This window comes from Onychomys torridus, chromosome 6, assembly GCF_903995425.1.
Source record: "Onychomys torridus chromosome 6, mOncTor1.1, whole genome shotgun sequence".
NCBI classification, from domain to species: domain Eukaryota; kingdom Metazoa; phylum Chordata; class Mammalia; order Rodentia; family Cricetidae; genus Onychomys; species Onychomys torridus.
Genome location: NC_050448.1, coordinates 98,188,775 through 98,202,699, shown reverse-complemented (window position 1 = coordinate 98,202,699; position 13,925 = coordinate 98,188,775). Strand labels below are relative to the sequence as shown.

The 13,925-nt window shown below is 37.4% G+C and overlaps 1 protein-coding gene across 3 annotated transcripts in view; it reads right to left on the bottom strand.

Moving 5' to 3' along the window:
* Pde5a (phosphodiesterase 5A) overlaps positions 1–13,925 on the bottom strand; it is a 136,164-nt gene that overhangs the window by 75,284 nt on the left and 46,955 nt on the right. For all 3 annotated transcript variants that reach the window (XM_036191556.1, XM_036191557.1, XM_036191558.1), the window contains exons 6-7: positions 5,021–5,158; positions 2,549–2,616 (exon numbers count right to left, since the gene is read on the bottom strand). In XM_036191556.1, the coding sequence (XP_036047449.1) occupies positions 2,549–2,616; positions 5,021–5,158 (206 nt within the window). The remainder of the gene's footprint in view (positions 1–2,548; positions 2,617–5,020; positions 5,159–13,925) is intronic.

The window sequence follows — 13,925 nt, the reverse complement described above, 5'->3', positions numbered from 1 at the left end:
TACAATTCTGTCATTACAGAGGAAGACACTGAGTCTTCAGGGGTTAAATAAGTTGCACAACAGTTAGTACGTAGAAAAACCTAAAATTAAATAAAGCCTACATTCTACATTCCTCCACTAGATGCCCAGTTATCCTGGCATTAGAGTTTTTCTTCAATTGAACTATATTTGTATTTTCAAATTTAATAATCAGCAACAAGTACTAGCTGGAATATACATGTATATATGTTTGTATATATATATATGAGAATTCAATATGAATACAAAGGATAATTCAATATGTTTCTCATTTCATAATTAAAAGGCACATTTGTTTAAAATACATATAAATGAGTCGGATGGAAAGATAGGACTAAAATGTCTACTTAAAATAAGGAATTAGCACAAACTCCAGCCCGAGCTCTGTATCATAGCACAGAAAGAAAACTGCCCACCATTTATTTGGAAATGTGCCCTACTTCTGGAATCTGGAGTGATAAGCCAGTTCCCAAAAACTAACTTCATCCTACTAATGTGACAATTCTAATGAAGATATACAGGGTTCACCAGGATAGTTGTTTATATTTTGATATCTAATATTTCAAAACTTTGGTCAATACAGTACTTAAACATATAAAATAAAGTAGCCTAAAACAGCCATGAATTTTTATCTTTTTTTTTTTTTTTTTTTTTTTAGACAGGGTCTCTAGTCCATGTTGGCTTTGAACATTCTATGGAGCTAAGGATGACTGTATGATCCTACCACCTTACCACCTCCATTTCTAGAGTGCTAGGATTACATATGTGTACAACCACACCTGATTTACACAGTACTATTGATCAAACCCATGGCTTTGTGCATGCTTGGCAAATACTTTATCAACTGGGTTGCATCCCTAGCCTCAGGCCCCATAATTCTGAATCAATAGATAAGAGCTTAAAATGCAAATGATTTATTTAACTGTTAACATAAATTGTATGGTACTTCATCTCGTGGATGAACTCTGAACTACTGAAATGTTTAATACTGAGGAATAGAGAGTACCAATCACTGTACCATCAGTAATCAATATCAACTCAATACTTTCTCAAAATGTTAAAGTTGCTAAACATCTTTCATAGTTCAGTTTTCATAAAGTTAAGGCAGGTATCTTATAGTAATTAAAAACCACTTTAACTAATTTTATCCAGTGAATAAATGGTCTTTCACTCTGTCATCAGAATAAAGGCTAACTTTAAAATGATAGGCTGATGGAAGACATTGAGAGGGATGGTTTCCATTACCGTAATATTAGTTCAAAACTCAGTTAGGATTTGACTCTTTTCAAACAATCACACTAGTGTAGTTATCCCTTACAAAATACTTTATTAATGACTTAGAATTGCTACATAATTATAAATGGTAAAATACCTTCCATTCAGCCTACAGAGAGAACTTATCAAAAAGAAATCAAACATATCTTTGCTTTTGCTGTTTGAAAAATGTGCATTTACCAGCAGAGGTCACTATTACATAAGTCACTAGGTTTGTCCAGCTATCTCTAGATATTAGAAGATACTGGTTGAATCTATAATAAAAATTAAAATGTCAACATAGAAATTTAATTATACAGGTACATGCTGCAGCATAAGTACTAAAAGGTAAGTTTAGATAACTTTGTTATATGTCTGTAACAAGCATCATATGATTCATTTTGTCCGATGGAGATAAAGGCAATTATCCATAGTAAGGAATGCATACTTACTCATATTTATATATAGTGATAAAAGCAATAAAGTTGTTAACAGCATCACAAAATTAAATTGTATCTATAGCTTTTGAGAAATAAAAAATATGTTAAATGCCTAAAAAATCCTGTTACCTCATCTTAGTGAATTTCTATTCTTTAGAATACCCTATCAATTAAGAGAACAATATAGTGTTTTGGTATGGATGAAAAGAAATATGAGTAAAAACACTTAGTAGTTTGCCCTAAAACCACTTCAAAGTCTCCCAGGAAGCACTTGCCAGATTGGGATAACCTGTATCCTCCATCGTACAAACACAGCACGCGCTTTTCACAGTAATAACAATGAAAAGAAAAATGAGCAAGCATTCAGGAACTATGGAAAAGAACTGAATGGACAGATCTTGTTTAATCTAGCCAGAGGGGGAACAGAGATTCATAAGATGAGGATCATCGAATCAGCCTCCTTCTGTTACTGGGTAAATTCTCATGGCTAATTCCAACTCAGAACAGAATTACAGAAACGGGTTGCCAGGGAATCTAAGATATTTCCATATATGCAAACAGGAAAATATAATTGAAGAACAGTACTGAATGAGTTCATTAAAACAATAGAACAAGGCCTGTACTAATTAAAGCACTATTTGCTGAAAGAAATAATCTCAGGTCAATGCAGTGGAAAACTCTGGCATAGTGACATCAAAAAAAGTATTCTGAGAAACAAAATTATCTTTGCGGGGGAAACAGCCCATCACTTACACACCTTAAATAAACTTAGTAACAAGGCAGTTATTTAGCAGCACGTTATAGTGTGATAAAGACAGATGGGGACATTATTTTACCTTGTTAAAGTGTCAGCTGATTTTCCTAATTCCTCACACTCCATGTGGAACACACTAGAGAAGGAATCCTGAAAACAGAATGACAAGTGTTGGGACATTGGACAAGGCAATGAAAAGCACGCAACACACGCACACATGCTGTGCGACACTGACGACACCAGTGTTTGCACACATCCTCCATATTCTTGACCAAATGAATCCAAACACAAAATTCACAGCATCCTCAAAGGTGCTTCCTATTATTAAAGGCTCACACCATGTCTCATTTTACTTTAGAGAGCTTTGTGAGCACACACTTCTGCTGCTAGCAAATCCCAGGCCTTCTCTTTATGGATATGTTCACATGTGTTCCTGTGTGTGTGTGTGTGTGTGTGTGTTCATGAGTGTGTATGTGCAAGTGTGTGCACTGATTTGCTTATATGTTCATGAGTATATGTGTGCATGTGTGTTTGAGTGTGTGTGAGTGTGTTCATGTGTGTGTGATCACAAGTGTGTTGCGTGTGTGTTCATAAGTGTATGTATATGCCAGTTTGTGTGTTCATGTGTGCATGTGTTCATAGGCATGTGTACTTATATGTCTGTGTGTGTCAGAGAGAGAGAGAGAAAGAGAGACAGAGAATGTGTGCAGGCCAGAAGACACCCTCTGGTGTCATCTTCAGGAATATTGTCAATCTTCTTTAAGCTGGCACTCACTGGCCAGACTGACTGACTGACTCTAAGAATCCCCGTCTCTGCCTCCCAAGCACTGGATTACAAGCTTGCACCAACGTGTTGGCAGTGCTTTGTGGCTTCTGATCTCACATTCAGGTTGTTACACTTTCAAGGCAAGAGCTTTGCTGGCTCAGCTATTTCCCCAGCCCAAGAATTCTTTCCGAAAGAGCTATACCATTCCGAAATATTTTACAAGAGCAATAAGATGATTATGGAGACTTAGTGATATCAGGAAATAGTTCTGTATTACATCACAAAACAAAATTCATATTGCTCCATGATGCACTTACAACTGAATGAAGAGAAGTTGGAAGGAAACACAAACATAAGGCAATAAAAGCATAATCTGGGAGTGGAAGAGCTGAGTACATATTGAAGGGCTTACATTGTTAATTTCACTCATGTTGAAGGAGTTTTTACCACAACTAACTGTAATATCATCTCAACTAATTTCTTGCCTAAGCTTAGCAATGTATGTTTTCCAAAGAGAGCAGAGTATATTCTTAGCCACATTGTTGAGCTGAGGGTCAAACCACACTAATCTAAACCAGTCTGTTACCTCAGTAGGTATTAACTGTTAAAAATTCCATTGAGTGTTAATAAAGTGAGATTTAGGTTTTTTAAAAAAAGAATGCCTCTATACTTAAATGCTAAAGAGAAGGCCATAGAAAGAGGATGATAAGTTGGCATGCTGAATTAATGAATTCTGACCTGAACTTTAAAAAGCTAGCAACTATTTTTAATCATTTTATATTAAACTATAATAATAGAAATACGAACTTTCATATGAAATATGAAAATGCTGATTATTATTTTGGTAAAGTAAATTTTTATTTGATTAACTATTAATTTTATACTAATCAATGCATCCATTCTAACACACAATAATCTAGAGGATAATGAATTGTCTTAATATCTAAGCAATTAAAAATTTTAAATAATTAAATGTCTCTTATTATTCTACTTCTGCCAGAAATGTCAACTCTAATTTCATAAATGAATTATAACTGACCCATTCAAGTGACAGTATTATTCCTTTTTCCTGATAACTTTAGACTATAGGAAAAAAAACAGCTACCACCACAAGGAATATTCCACTGGGTCATACGGCAAGGAGGGATAAAATCTGCATAAAGAACACTGTGGAATGCCAGTGCTCTGACTCTCAGGCAAACACAGGGCAGAAACACCACATAGCATTCAAGTATAAGTAACCAGCCCTATGAGAGTGCTCCAGCTATCTCACCAGGAAAAGCTTCCTAATGCTATATATCAATGAACAGAAACCTGTGAATCAGACCAGTGAGTCATTCCCTGTTGTTGGTAAAATGATGTAGGACCTACAAGACCTTTAGTTCCACAAACCACCCACCTCGACCTTCTGGTTTCTAAATAATTTCTAGTAAGAAAGAAAATTGTATACTCAACCCATTCAGAATGGAAGTCTATCTGTTTTGGTACCAGGGCACCCTAGTTCTTGACGGTTTAGTCAGCACACCGCTGACTAAATAACAAGATGTTTCCCCATTAAGAGAGACAGCCACCAGCAGGGGCAGCACACAAACATCCATGGTCAGCGAAGGGCATTAAACACCTTCATCTCCACTCCACTTCAAAAATACTTACTTCACCATTGTATTGGTTTTGCATAAATATTCATATGCAGTTGGAGTTGGGGTGGCTTCTAAGGCAAAATAAAGCAGAAAGTGTTTTCAAGAAAATGTTTCCATCTTGCAAAAAGCAGTCACACTCTATACTCACAGAGCAGTCTTCATCCACAATGAATATGGTGCACTTCTGCACCTGCATGAAGGAGATAATAGTGGCAGCTATTTTCTGCAGAATTACTTCTAATGACTGCTGCTCTTCGAAAATTAAGCTAGCAAGGTCGAGCAATACCTAAATGAGAAAAGGTGACAGCTTACAATGTAGTTGTGTGTAGAATAAAGTTACAACAGGTTAAAGGCTATTTATGAGCAAGGTCCCATTGCAGTGTTAAATCCGTGGCTGTGGAGGTAATTCAATTCTGCATGGATCAGTAGTATAGTCAGTAAAGTAAAGTAGAAAAATTATTGGTACTTAGACTAATATAATCAGTTCCTAATTCTTTAGGAGGTCAAACAAAAACCTTAGAGGTAAGACTCACCAACAGATTAAAAGACATAAAAGACAGAATAACAGGTCTTCTAGACAAGGTAGAAGAAATTAATAGCTCAGAGAAAGAAAATGTTAACTCAAAAACAAACAAACAAAAAACAAGCACAAAACATCCATGAATCATGAATTCTGGGACACCATGAAAAGAACAAGTCTACAAATAATAGGTATAGAGGGAAGAGAAGAAACCCAAGTCAAAGGCACAGTAAATATATTTAACAAAATTCAAAGAAGAGAAAGTCCCTACATTTTAAGAAAAAGATGCCTATCAAGGCAAAAGAAGCATATAGAGCACCAATTATATAGAACAAAAATAAAATAAAATAAAAAATAAAAACCTCCCTATAACACACAATAATCAAAATACTAAATGTACAGAGCAAAGAAAAGATACTCAAACTTGAAGGAAAAAGACCAAGTCACCTATAGTCAGGCCCATTATAATAACACCTGGCCTGTTACTGGAGACTCTGAGAGGCAGCATGGCCTTGACAGACTTATACTCCAAAAGACCACAGACACCAGCCCACACCACTATACCCAGCAAAGCTATCAATCGCAATTAATGAACAAAGAAAAAATTTCATGATTAAGAGCAATTTCTGTCCACCAACTCAGCTCTATAGAAGATACTGAAAGGAAAACTTCAGTCTGAAGAGGAGGTTAACTGCACCAAAGAGGACACATGCAACAACAAAACAATAGGAGTTAATAACTTTACATTAATAACTCTTAATATCAAAGGTCTTAATTTCCCAGTAAAAAGATACAGATTAACAGATTGGATTAGGAAACAAAATTCATCTTGCCATTGCATCCAAGAAACACGCCTCATCAACAAGGTCAGCTATCACCTTAGGGTGAAAAGATAGAAAAAGGTTTTCAAAGCAAATAGAAGTATGAGGCAAACAGGTGTAGACATTTTACTACCTGACAAAATAGACTTCAAACCAATACTAATCAGAAGACATAAGGAAGGACATTAAATACTTATTAAAGAAAAAATACACAAAAATGAAATTGTATTCTTTTTTCATTTTCTCTTTCTTTCTTTCTTCCTTTCTTTCTTTCTTTCTCTCTTTCTTTCTTTCTTTCTTTCTTCTTTTATTTTTTTGAGAAGGAGTTTCTGTGTGTAGTTTTGGTGCCTGTCCTGAATCTCACTCTGTTGACCAGGCTGGCCTCGAATTCACAGAGATCTGCCTGGCTGCCTCCCAAGTGCTGGGATTAAAGGCGTGCTCCACCACTACCAGGCACAGAAATTGTACTTCTAAACTTTCATGTATCAAACTCAAGGACATCCAAGTTCATAAAAGAAACATAACTACAACCAAAAATCATATATTGGCCTTAACAAAATGATAGTTGGTGACTTCGGTACACCATTTGCACCAATAAACAGGTCACTGAGACACAAACTAAACAGAAAAACTCTGGATTTAAATAACATCATAGATCAAATATACCTAATGCATCTATAGAACATTCCAACCAAACGATAAAGAACAGACTTTCTTCTCAGTTGCCAACAGAACTTTCTTCACAATTGGTAACACATTAAAACAAACTAAGTCTCAACAGATACAAACAAATTGAAAAAACACTATGTTGGATTGAATGAGAATAGCCCCTTGGGCTCATACATTTGGATATCTAGACCCTAGTTGGTCAACTGTTCAGGGAAAGATTAGAAGGTGTGGCCCTAAAAGGGTGGCCTTGTTTGAGGAGGTGTGTCACTGGGGTGGGCTTTGATGTTTCCAAAGCCCATGCCAGGCCCAGTCTCTTTCTCCCCTGCCTCCGTCCTCCCTCCCTCCCTGCTGCCTGCAGACAGGACAGGGTGTACTGTTCTATTCTCAGCTACTTTCCTGAAGCATGCCTGTCTTTCTGCCACCATGCTCCCTGCTATAATGATAATAGACTAACCTCTGAAACTGTAAGCAAGCCCCTAATTAAATGTTTTCTTTTGTAAGAGTTTTATAAGGTCATGATGTCTCTTCACAGCCGTAGAACAGTAACTAAGACAAATGACCTGCATCTTCTCTGACCCATGGATTAAAGCTGGGTATCAACAACAGGAGAGATGGCAGAAAGTCTACAAACTCGTGGAGGCTGAGCAGCTCACTACAGAATGAAAATTGGAGCAAGGCAGAAATCAAGAAGGACATTTAAAACTTTTTTAGAATTGAAATAAAATGAAATAGAATTGAAATTGAAAACACAACACACCCAAATCTATGGGACACAATGAAGACAGTTCTGAGGGACAAGTTCACAGCACTAACTGCCTATATTTTTTAAAAAGGGAGAAATATCACGTTAAGTATACTTGAAAACTCTAGAAAAACAAGAAAAAATAATACCCAAAGAGAGTATATTGGAAGAAACAGATTCATGGCAAAAACCAAGGAAGTAGAAACCAGCACACTCCAAAGCTCTATGAAACAGAGTTGATTCTTTGAGAAGATTTACAGGATTCACAATTTTAGCCAAATTAACCAAAGGACAGAGATATACCCAAATAATAAAATGAGAGATGAAAAGGAATATTACGACTGACATTGAGGAAAACCAGACTATAGAAACTATGTATATACTATAGAAACCGGTATTCCAAACTGGAAAAAAACTAAGAGAAATGGATGAATTCCTTGATATATATATGGCCTACCAAAGTTAAATCAAGATGAAATAAATAATTTAAAGAAACCCATGATCCCAAGTAAAATAGAAACAGTAATTTAAAATCTCCTAACTGAAAAAGCCCAGGGCCAGATGGGTTCAGAGCAGAATTCTACCAGATCATCAAAGAAGAACTAACACCAGCATTCCTCAAATTATTCTGAAAAACACAAACTGCAGGAACATTAACTAACTCTTTTTACAAAGCCACTATTTCCATGATACCAAAACCATTAGGACCCAAGAAAGGAAAAGAGAGAGAGAGAGAGAGAGAGAGAGAGAGAGAGAGAGAGAGAGGGGGAGGGAGGGAGGGAGGGAGGGAGGGAGGGAGGGAGGGAGGAAGGAAGGAAGGAAGGAAGGAAGGAAATTATAGGTCAATATCCCTTATGAACGTACATGCAAAACTTCTCATTAAAATACTTACAAATTGAATTCAAGAGCACATCAAACAATTATCTATCATGATAAAGTTGCCTTTATTCCTGGGATACAGGACTGGTTTATCATATGTGAGTCAATAAAATCATCCACAACACAAATGGACTCAAGGACAGATACCACATGATCATTTCAATTGATGCAGAAAAGACCTTTGACACAATACAACATCACTTCATAATAAAAAAAATCTCAATGAGACTAGGGATACAAGGGACATAACATAATAAAAGAAATTTAGAGCAAACCGACTGCCAAATTATCATAAATAGAGAAAACTCAAAGCATTTCCTTTAAAATCAGGAACAAGACAAAGTCCACTTTCTCCATTCCTATTCAATATGGCACTCAAAGTCTTAGCAAAAGGAAAAGTGAAGGAGATCAAGAGGATGCAAGTAGAAAAGGAAGAAGTCTGAGTATTCTTATCTCCAGAAGGTACGATTTTATGTATAAAAGACCCCCCCAAGACTCCACCAGGAGACTTCTACAGCTGACTGTGGTGGTGTTGTGTTCCCAACAATATTGTGTACCCTAATAAACTTATCTGGGGTCAGAGAACAGACAGCCACTAGAACAGAGTCAGAAATGGTGGCTAGAAAATGGGTCAGAGGAAGCTATAGCAGAAGCTAGGCGGTGGTGGTTGCACGCCTTTAATCCCAGCACTTGGGAGGCAGAGCCAGGTGGATCTCTGTGAGTTCAAGGCCACATTAGAAACAGCTAAGTATGGTGACCCACGCCTTTAATCCCAGAAACCCAGCCTTTAATCCCAGGGAGTAATGCAGAAAGTAGAAAGATATATAAGACGTGAAAACTAAGCACCAGAGTTAGTTAAGCATTTAGTTAGTTAAGCATTTGGCTGGTTTAGCGTTCAGGCTTTGGAGCAGCACAGTTCAGCTGAGAGCCATTGGGATGAGGATTCAGAAGCTTCCAGCCTGAGGAAACAGGATCACCTGAGGAGCTAGCAAGGTGAGGTAGCTGTGGTTTGTTCTGTTTCTCTGATCTTCCAGCATTCACCCCAATAACTGGCCTCAGGTTTGATTTTATTAATAAGAACCTTTAAGATTCCTGCTACAGCTGATAAACACCTTCAGCAAAGAAGCACGACACAAAACTAGCACACAAAAATCAGAAGCCTCCCTATAAACAAATGGCAAACACACTGATAAAGTAATCAATAAAACAATACCTTCCACAATAGCTTCAAAAAACAAATGCCTTGGAATAACTCCAAACAAGGAAAAAACTTTAAGACACTGAAGAAAGAAATTGAAGAAAATATAAGAGGATGGAAATATCTCATAGGTTTATGGATTGGTAGGATTAATATTATGAAAATGTCCATCTTACCAAAAGCAATCTCCAGATCCAATGCAATTCCAACATAAATTATTCACATAAATTGGGAGAAAAATCTTCAACTTCATGAAGAAATACACACAGAGAGAAAATCAAAACAAAACAGGATAGCTAAAACATTCCTAAATAATAAAAGTATCACCATTCCAGATTTCTAGGTGTATTACAGAGAGATAATAATGAAAACAGCATGGTATTGGCATAAAAACAGACTCATTGATTAATGGAATAAAAGTGAAGACCCAGATGTAATTCCACACGCCAGTGTCACCTGATGTCTTACAAAGAACCTAAAATTACGCAATGGACAAAGAGCATAATCTTCAACAAATGAAGCTAATCAACCTGGGTAGCTACATGTAGGAAGATTAATAGATCCATACTTAAAATCACACTGTACAAAACTCAACTTCAAATGGATCAAGGACCTCAACATAAGACCAGATACCCTGAATCTGATGAATGAAGAAATGGGGAATAAGCTTAAACTCATTGGCACAAGAAAGAACTTGCTGAACAGCACACAGCTAGCCAGGGTACTAAGACCAACAATTAATAAATGGGACTTCATGAAACTGAAAAGCTTCCCCACAGCAAAAGACAACACCATTCAAACAAAGTGGCAGCGTACAGAATGAGAAAATCTAAATATATCTGGCAGAGGGTTAGTCTCTAGAAAATATATAGAATTAAAAGAATTGAACATTATGAAAACAAACAACCCAATTTAAAAATGGGCTAGAGACTATACAGAGACAGATGAGAGCACAGGATGTGGGGCAAGGGAAACACTTATTCATTGCTGCTTGAAATAAAACTGAGACCACCACTATGGAAATCAGTGTGTCAACTGCTCAAAAAGCTGAAATTCCATACACCACAAGACGCAGCTCTATTGCTTTTGAGTATATACCCAAAGGACTCTAAATCTTACTACAGGTACACTTGCTCTTCCATGTTCATGGGTATTCTATTTGTTATAGACAGAAATTGGAAGCAGCCTTGATTCCATCAACTATGAATAGATGATGAAAATGCTGTACATTTACTTACACAGTGGAATGTTATTCAGCTGTTAAGAAAATGCAGTCATGAAATTTGCAGATAAACAGACAAAGCTAGAAACAGCCATCCTGGGGAAGGTAACCCAGACTCCCCACCCCCCCCCAAAAAAAAAAAACAAAATATTACATGGTTTCTCTTATATATGAATGGTAGCTTTTAAGCTTTATATATGTATATTTCTATCCAAACAACCAGAGGGTAGGTAGCTAGTAAGAGATCAAGGAGGCATAGGAGATCATCCAAGGAAGGGGAAATAGAATTTAGTGTTATAAAAAGATAAAGAGGAAACCAGACTAGGAGGATTAAATGGTGAAGGGGAATGGGAGGGCAAGATAAAGGAGGGAACATGGGGAATGAAGGATAACTAACATTAATAGCCTTCTGAACTACCATATGGAAACCTACTTCCATAGAAGTAAAAATATATGAAAGGAAACTAAATGGATTCACTGTATAATGGGGAAAGAATGTCCCAACTAGACATCTTATGCCACCAAATAAAACCTCCAATGTTAGAAATGGGTTGCATCTTATTGAGTCATTACAGAAAGGGTCCCATTAGACTCCCCTGTTAATTAAAGACTATTTCCAAGGCTATTGGTTACATTAGTGAGGTCCTATTGCTGATGATACAACTTATATTGTAGAACATGGAAAATGAAATTGAGCTGGTGCCCAAATAAAATCTTCACTCCTACTGACTAGCATTCATGGTTCTGAAGGGTACTTTGTATGCTAACAGAGAAGGAAAGTAAGCATCAATATAACCCATCTACAAACTTTGAGACCTACAACAGTGACCTGCCTGAAAGATACAGTGTAAGAGTGGCACAAATGTTACAGGAGTAACCAATCACTTTTTTTTTTTTTTTTTTTTTTTTTACTTAAAGCTCACTTTGTAAGTTGGAACTTATTCTGACACTGCTAAAGTGGCCAAGAATCTGAGACTAAATAGACCACAGGCCCTAGAGGGAACTTACTACTATTATTTTGCTAAATGAAGACAGCAATAAAGTGATTCTTAATGACATATTCCTATACCCATAGATCAGTACATCATTCAACCCTTATCAAATAAGCTGCTTCTTGCAGTAGGTAATAATTAACACAAAGACCCACAAGTGGACAAGGTGTAGAGAATGAGAGAGTTGGGAGCATTCAGCTGTAAATGAGATGTCTTTTTAAAAACCCTTCCCTTTAAGGCCCAGGAATCTATTCGGAAGAGGAGGCAAAAAGATGGCAAGACCCAAGGTGTTGGACAACTCCATGAAGGCACAGCCTTCCAGACACAACAGGATTGATATACACAGAAACTCAGACTGTGACAGCGCACACAAGACCATCACTAGTCCAAATCAGACAAAATCCAAGCACAGAGAAGGGGAAGTAGCCCCAGAGTCCTAACCAAGAAGTTATTTGTAAGGGATACCTTACAAAAAATCCATTTTCTCTAATGAGGTGTCTGTGGGTATATAAACCACACCTCAAGGCAGGTCCAATGCCCAGAAAGACCTGGCCAACACAAAATAAAGTTCTTGGGGTGGGGGGGGGGGCTTTTCATTTTTGTTTTTAAAAGAGAAGAGAGATAGAAAGGGGAAGACAGGGAGAGAGGGAGAAAAAGAGAGGGGGGGAGGGAGGGAGGGAGAGAAAACATGAAATTGGGTAATTAGAAAGATGAGAAAGGTCTGGGAGGAGTAGAGAAGTAGAAATTTATATTTCACATAAATATATTTTGTGGAAAAAAATTAAGTTCCCTTTGAGTCTTTCTAGGTATTAATTATCATTTGCTTCTGGATGGCATGGGAATCTTTCCAGAATCTCACGGAGAATTTCTATGATGAGGGACAGAAAGAAGGTTTACTGCATGAGGCGCCATTCTAACTGAGGTTGGGAAGAATGGGATTCAGTAAGGTAGACGGGGGAGGGAACTATCAGAGAAGTGAATTATGGGAGCATCCAGCGTGAAAAGACCAACAGGGAGCCAAGAGTACTTCATGAGCAGAGGCAAGCCCACAAAGCTTCGTGCTTCTCAACAGCATGGACCGTGATACAGTACATGGGAATGTGGTGTTATTTCAGCTGCATTTGTAAGATTAAAGACTGAAATGAAACGTGGTGAGATAAGAGGAGGAGATGAGAATTCCACAGTTTAAGACAGCTGCATAACTAATATTTTATCAGCACTGGGCTTTTCCTTGTTTCTTTTGGTGCCAGGAATTGAACTTAGGGCTTCACCCATGGCAATCAAGTGAGATGTAGTCCCAGACATGGCATTAATTCTGAAAAAAAGGAAGTAGAGGATGGCGAAGGTTGTGATTTAAAAAGTTATAATTAGGATTACATGCCAAAGGTTTGCTTAAGTCTCCAGTCTTAACCAGACGATCTGACATACAGACATGGTAAGAAAAAGAGACCTTGTGGAACTAACTTACGAAAGCAGTGACAAAATGACAAAAAGCCTAGAAATCAAAACAATACATCAACATCAGATAAAACACATGAAACACAAAGAACATGTAAAATACATGATAGGCTCTATGTTTACATAAAATAGATACTACACATGAAACATCTGTGAAGAGCCAAGCAGCAGAACATGAACGCTAGTCACGAGACAAAGCACAACCCTTCAAATCAGAGAAATGCAGCTTTCCAGGTCACAGGGTCATACCAGCCAGAGAGGTGGAGCAGGAAAATGGGTATTTTATACATGCAAGTATTCACAAGGCTTACCTGATCAATACTGTTTCTTAAACACTCAGCTGATAACAGGCTGGAACGAAACAGGATTTAAGGGAACACGAAGCTGAGAGACCCAGAAAGAGACTGTCTCTGAGAGAAGCCTGAAGAAAAGCGCCGGCTGCTGTACGTACAAGCACAGAGTGGGTAGTTTAGGGTGACAGGAAACGGGGAAGTCCTGAATTGGGACATCTTAGGAAAAGAAAAACCCTAGAAAGTTCGTGAGAGTTATGAG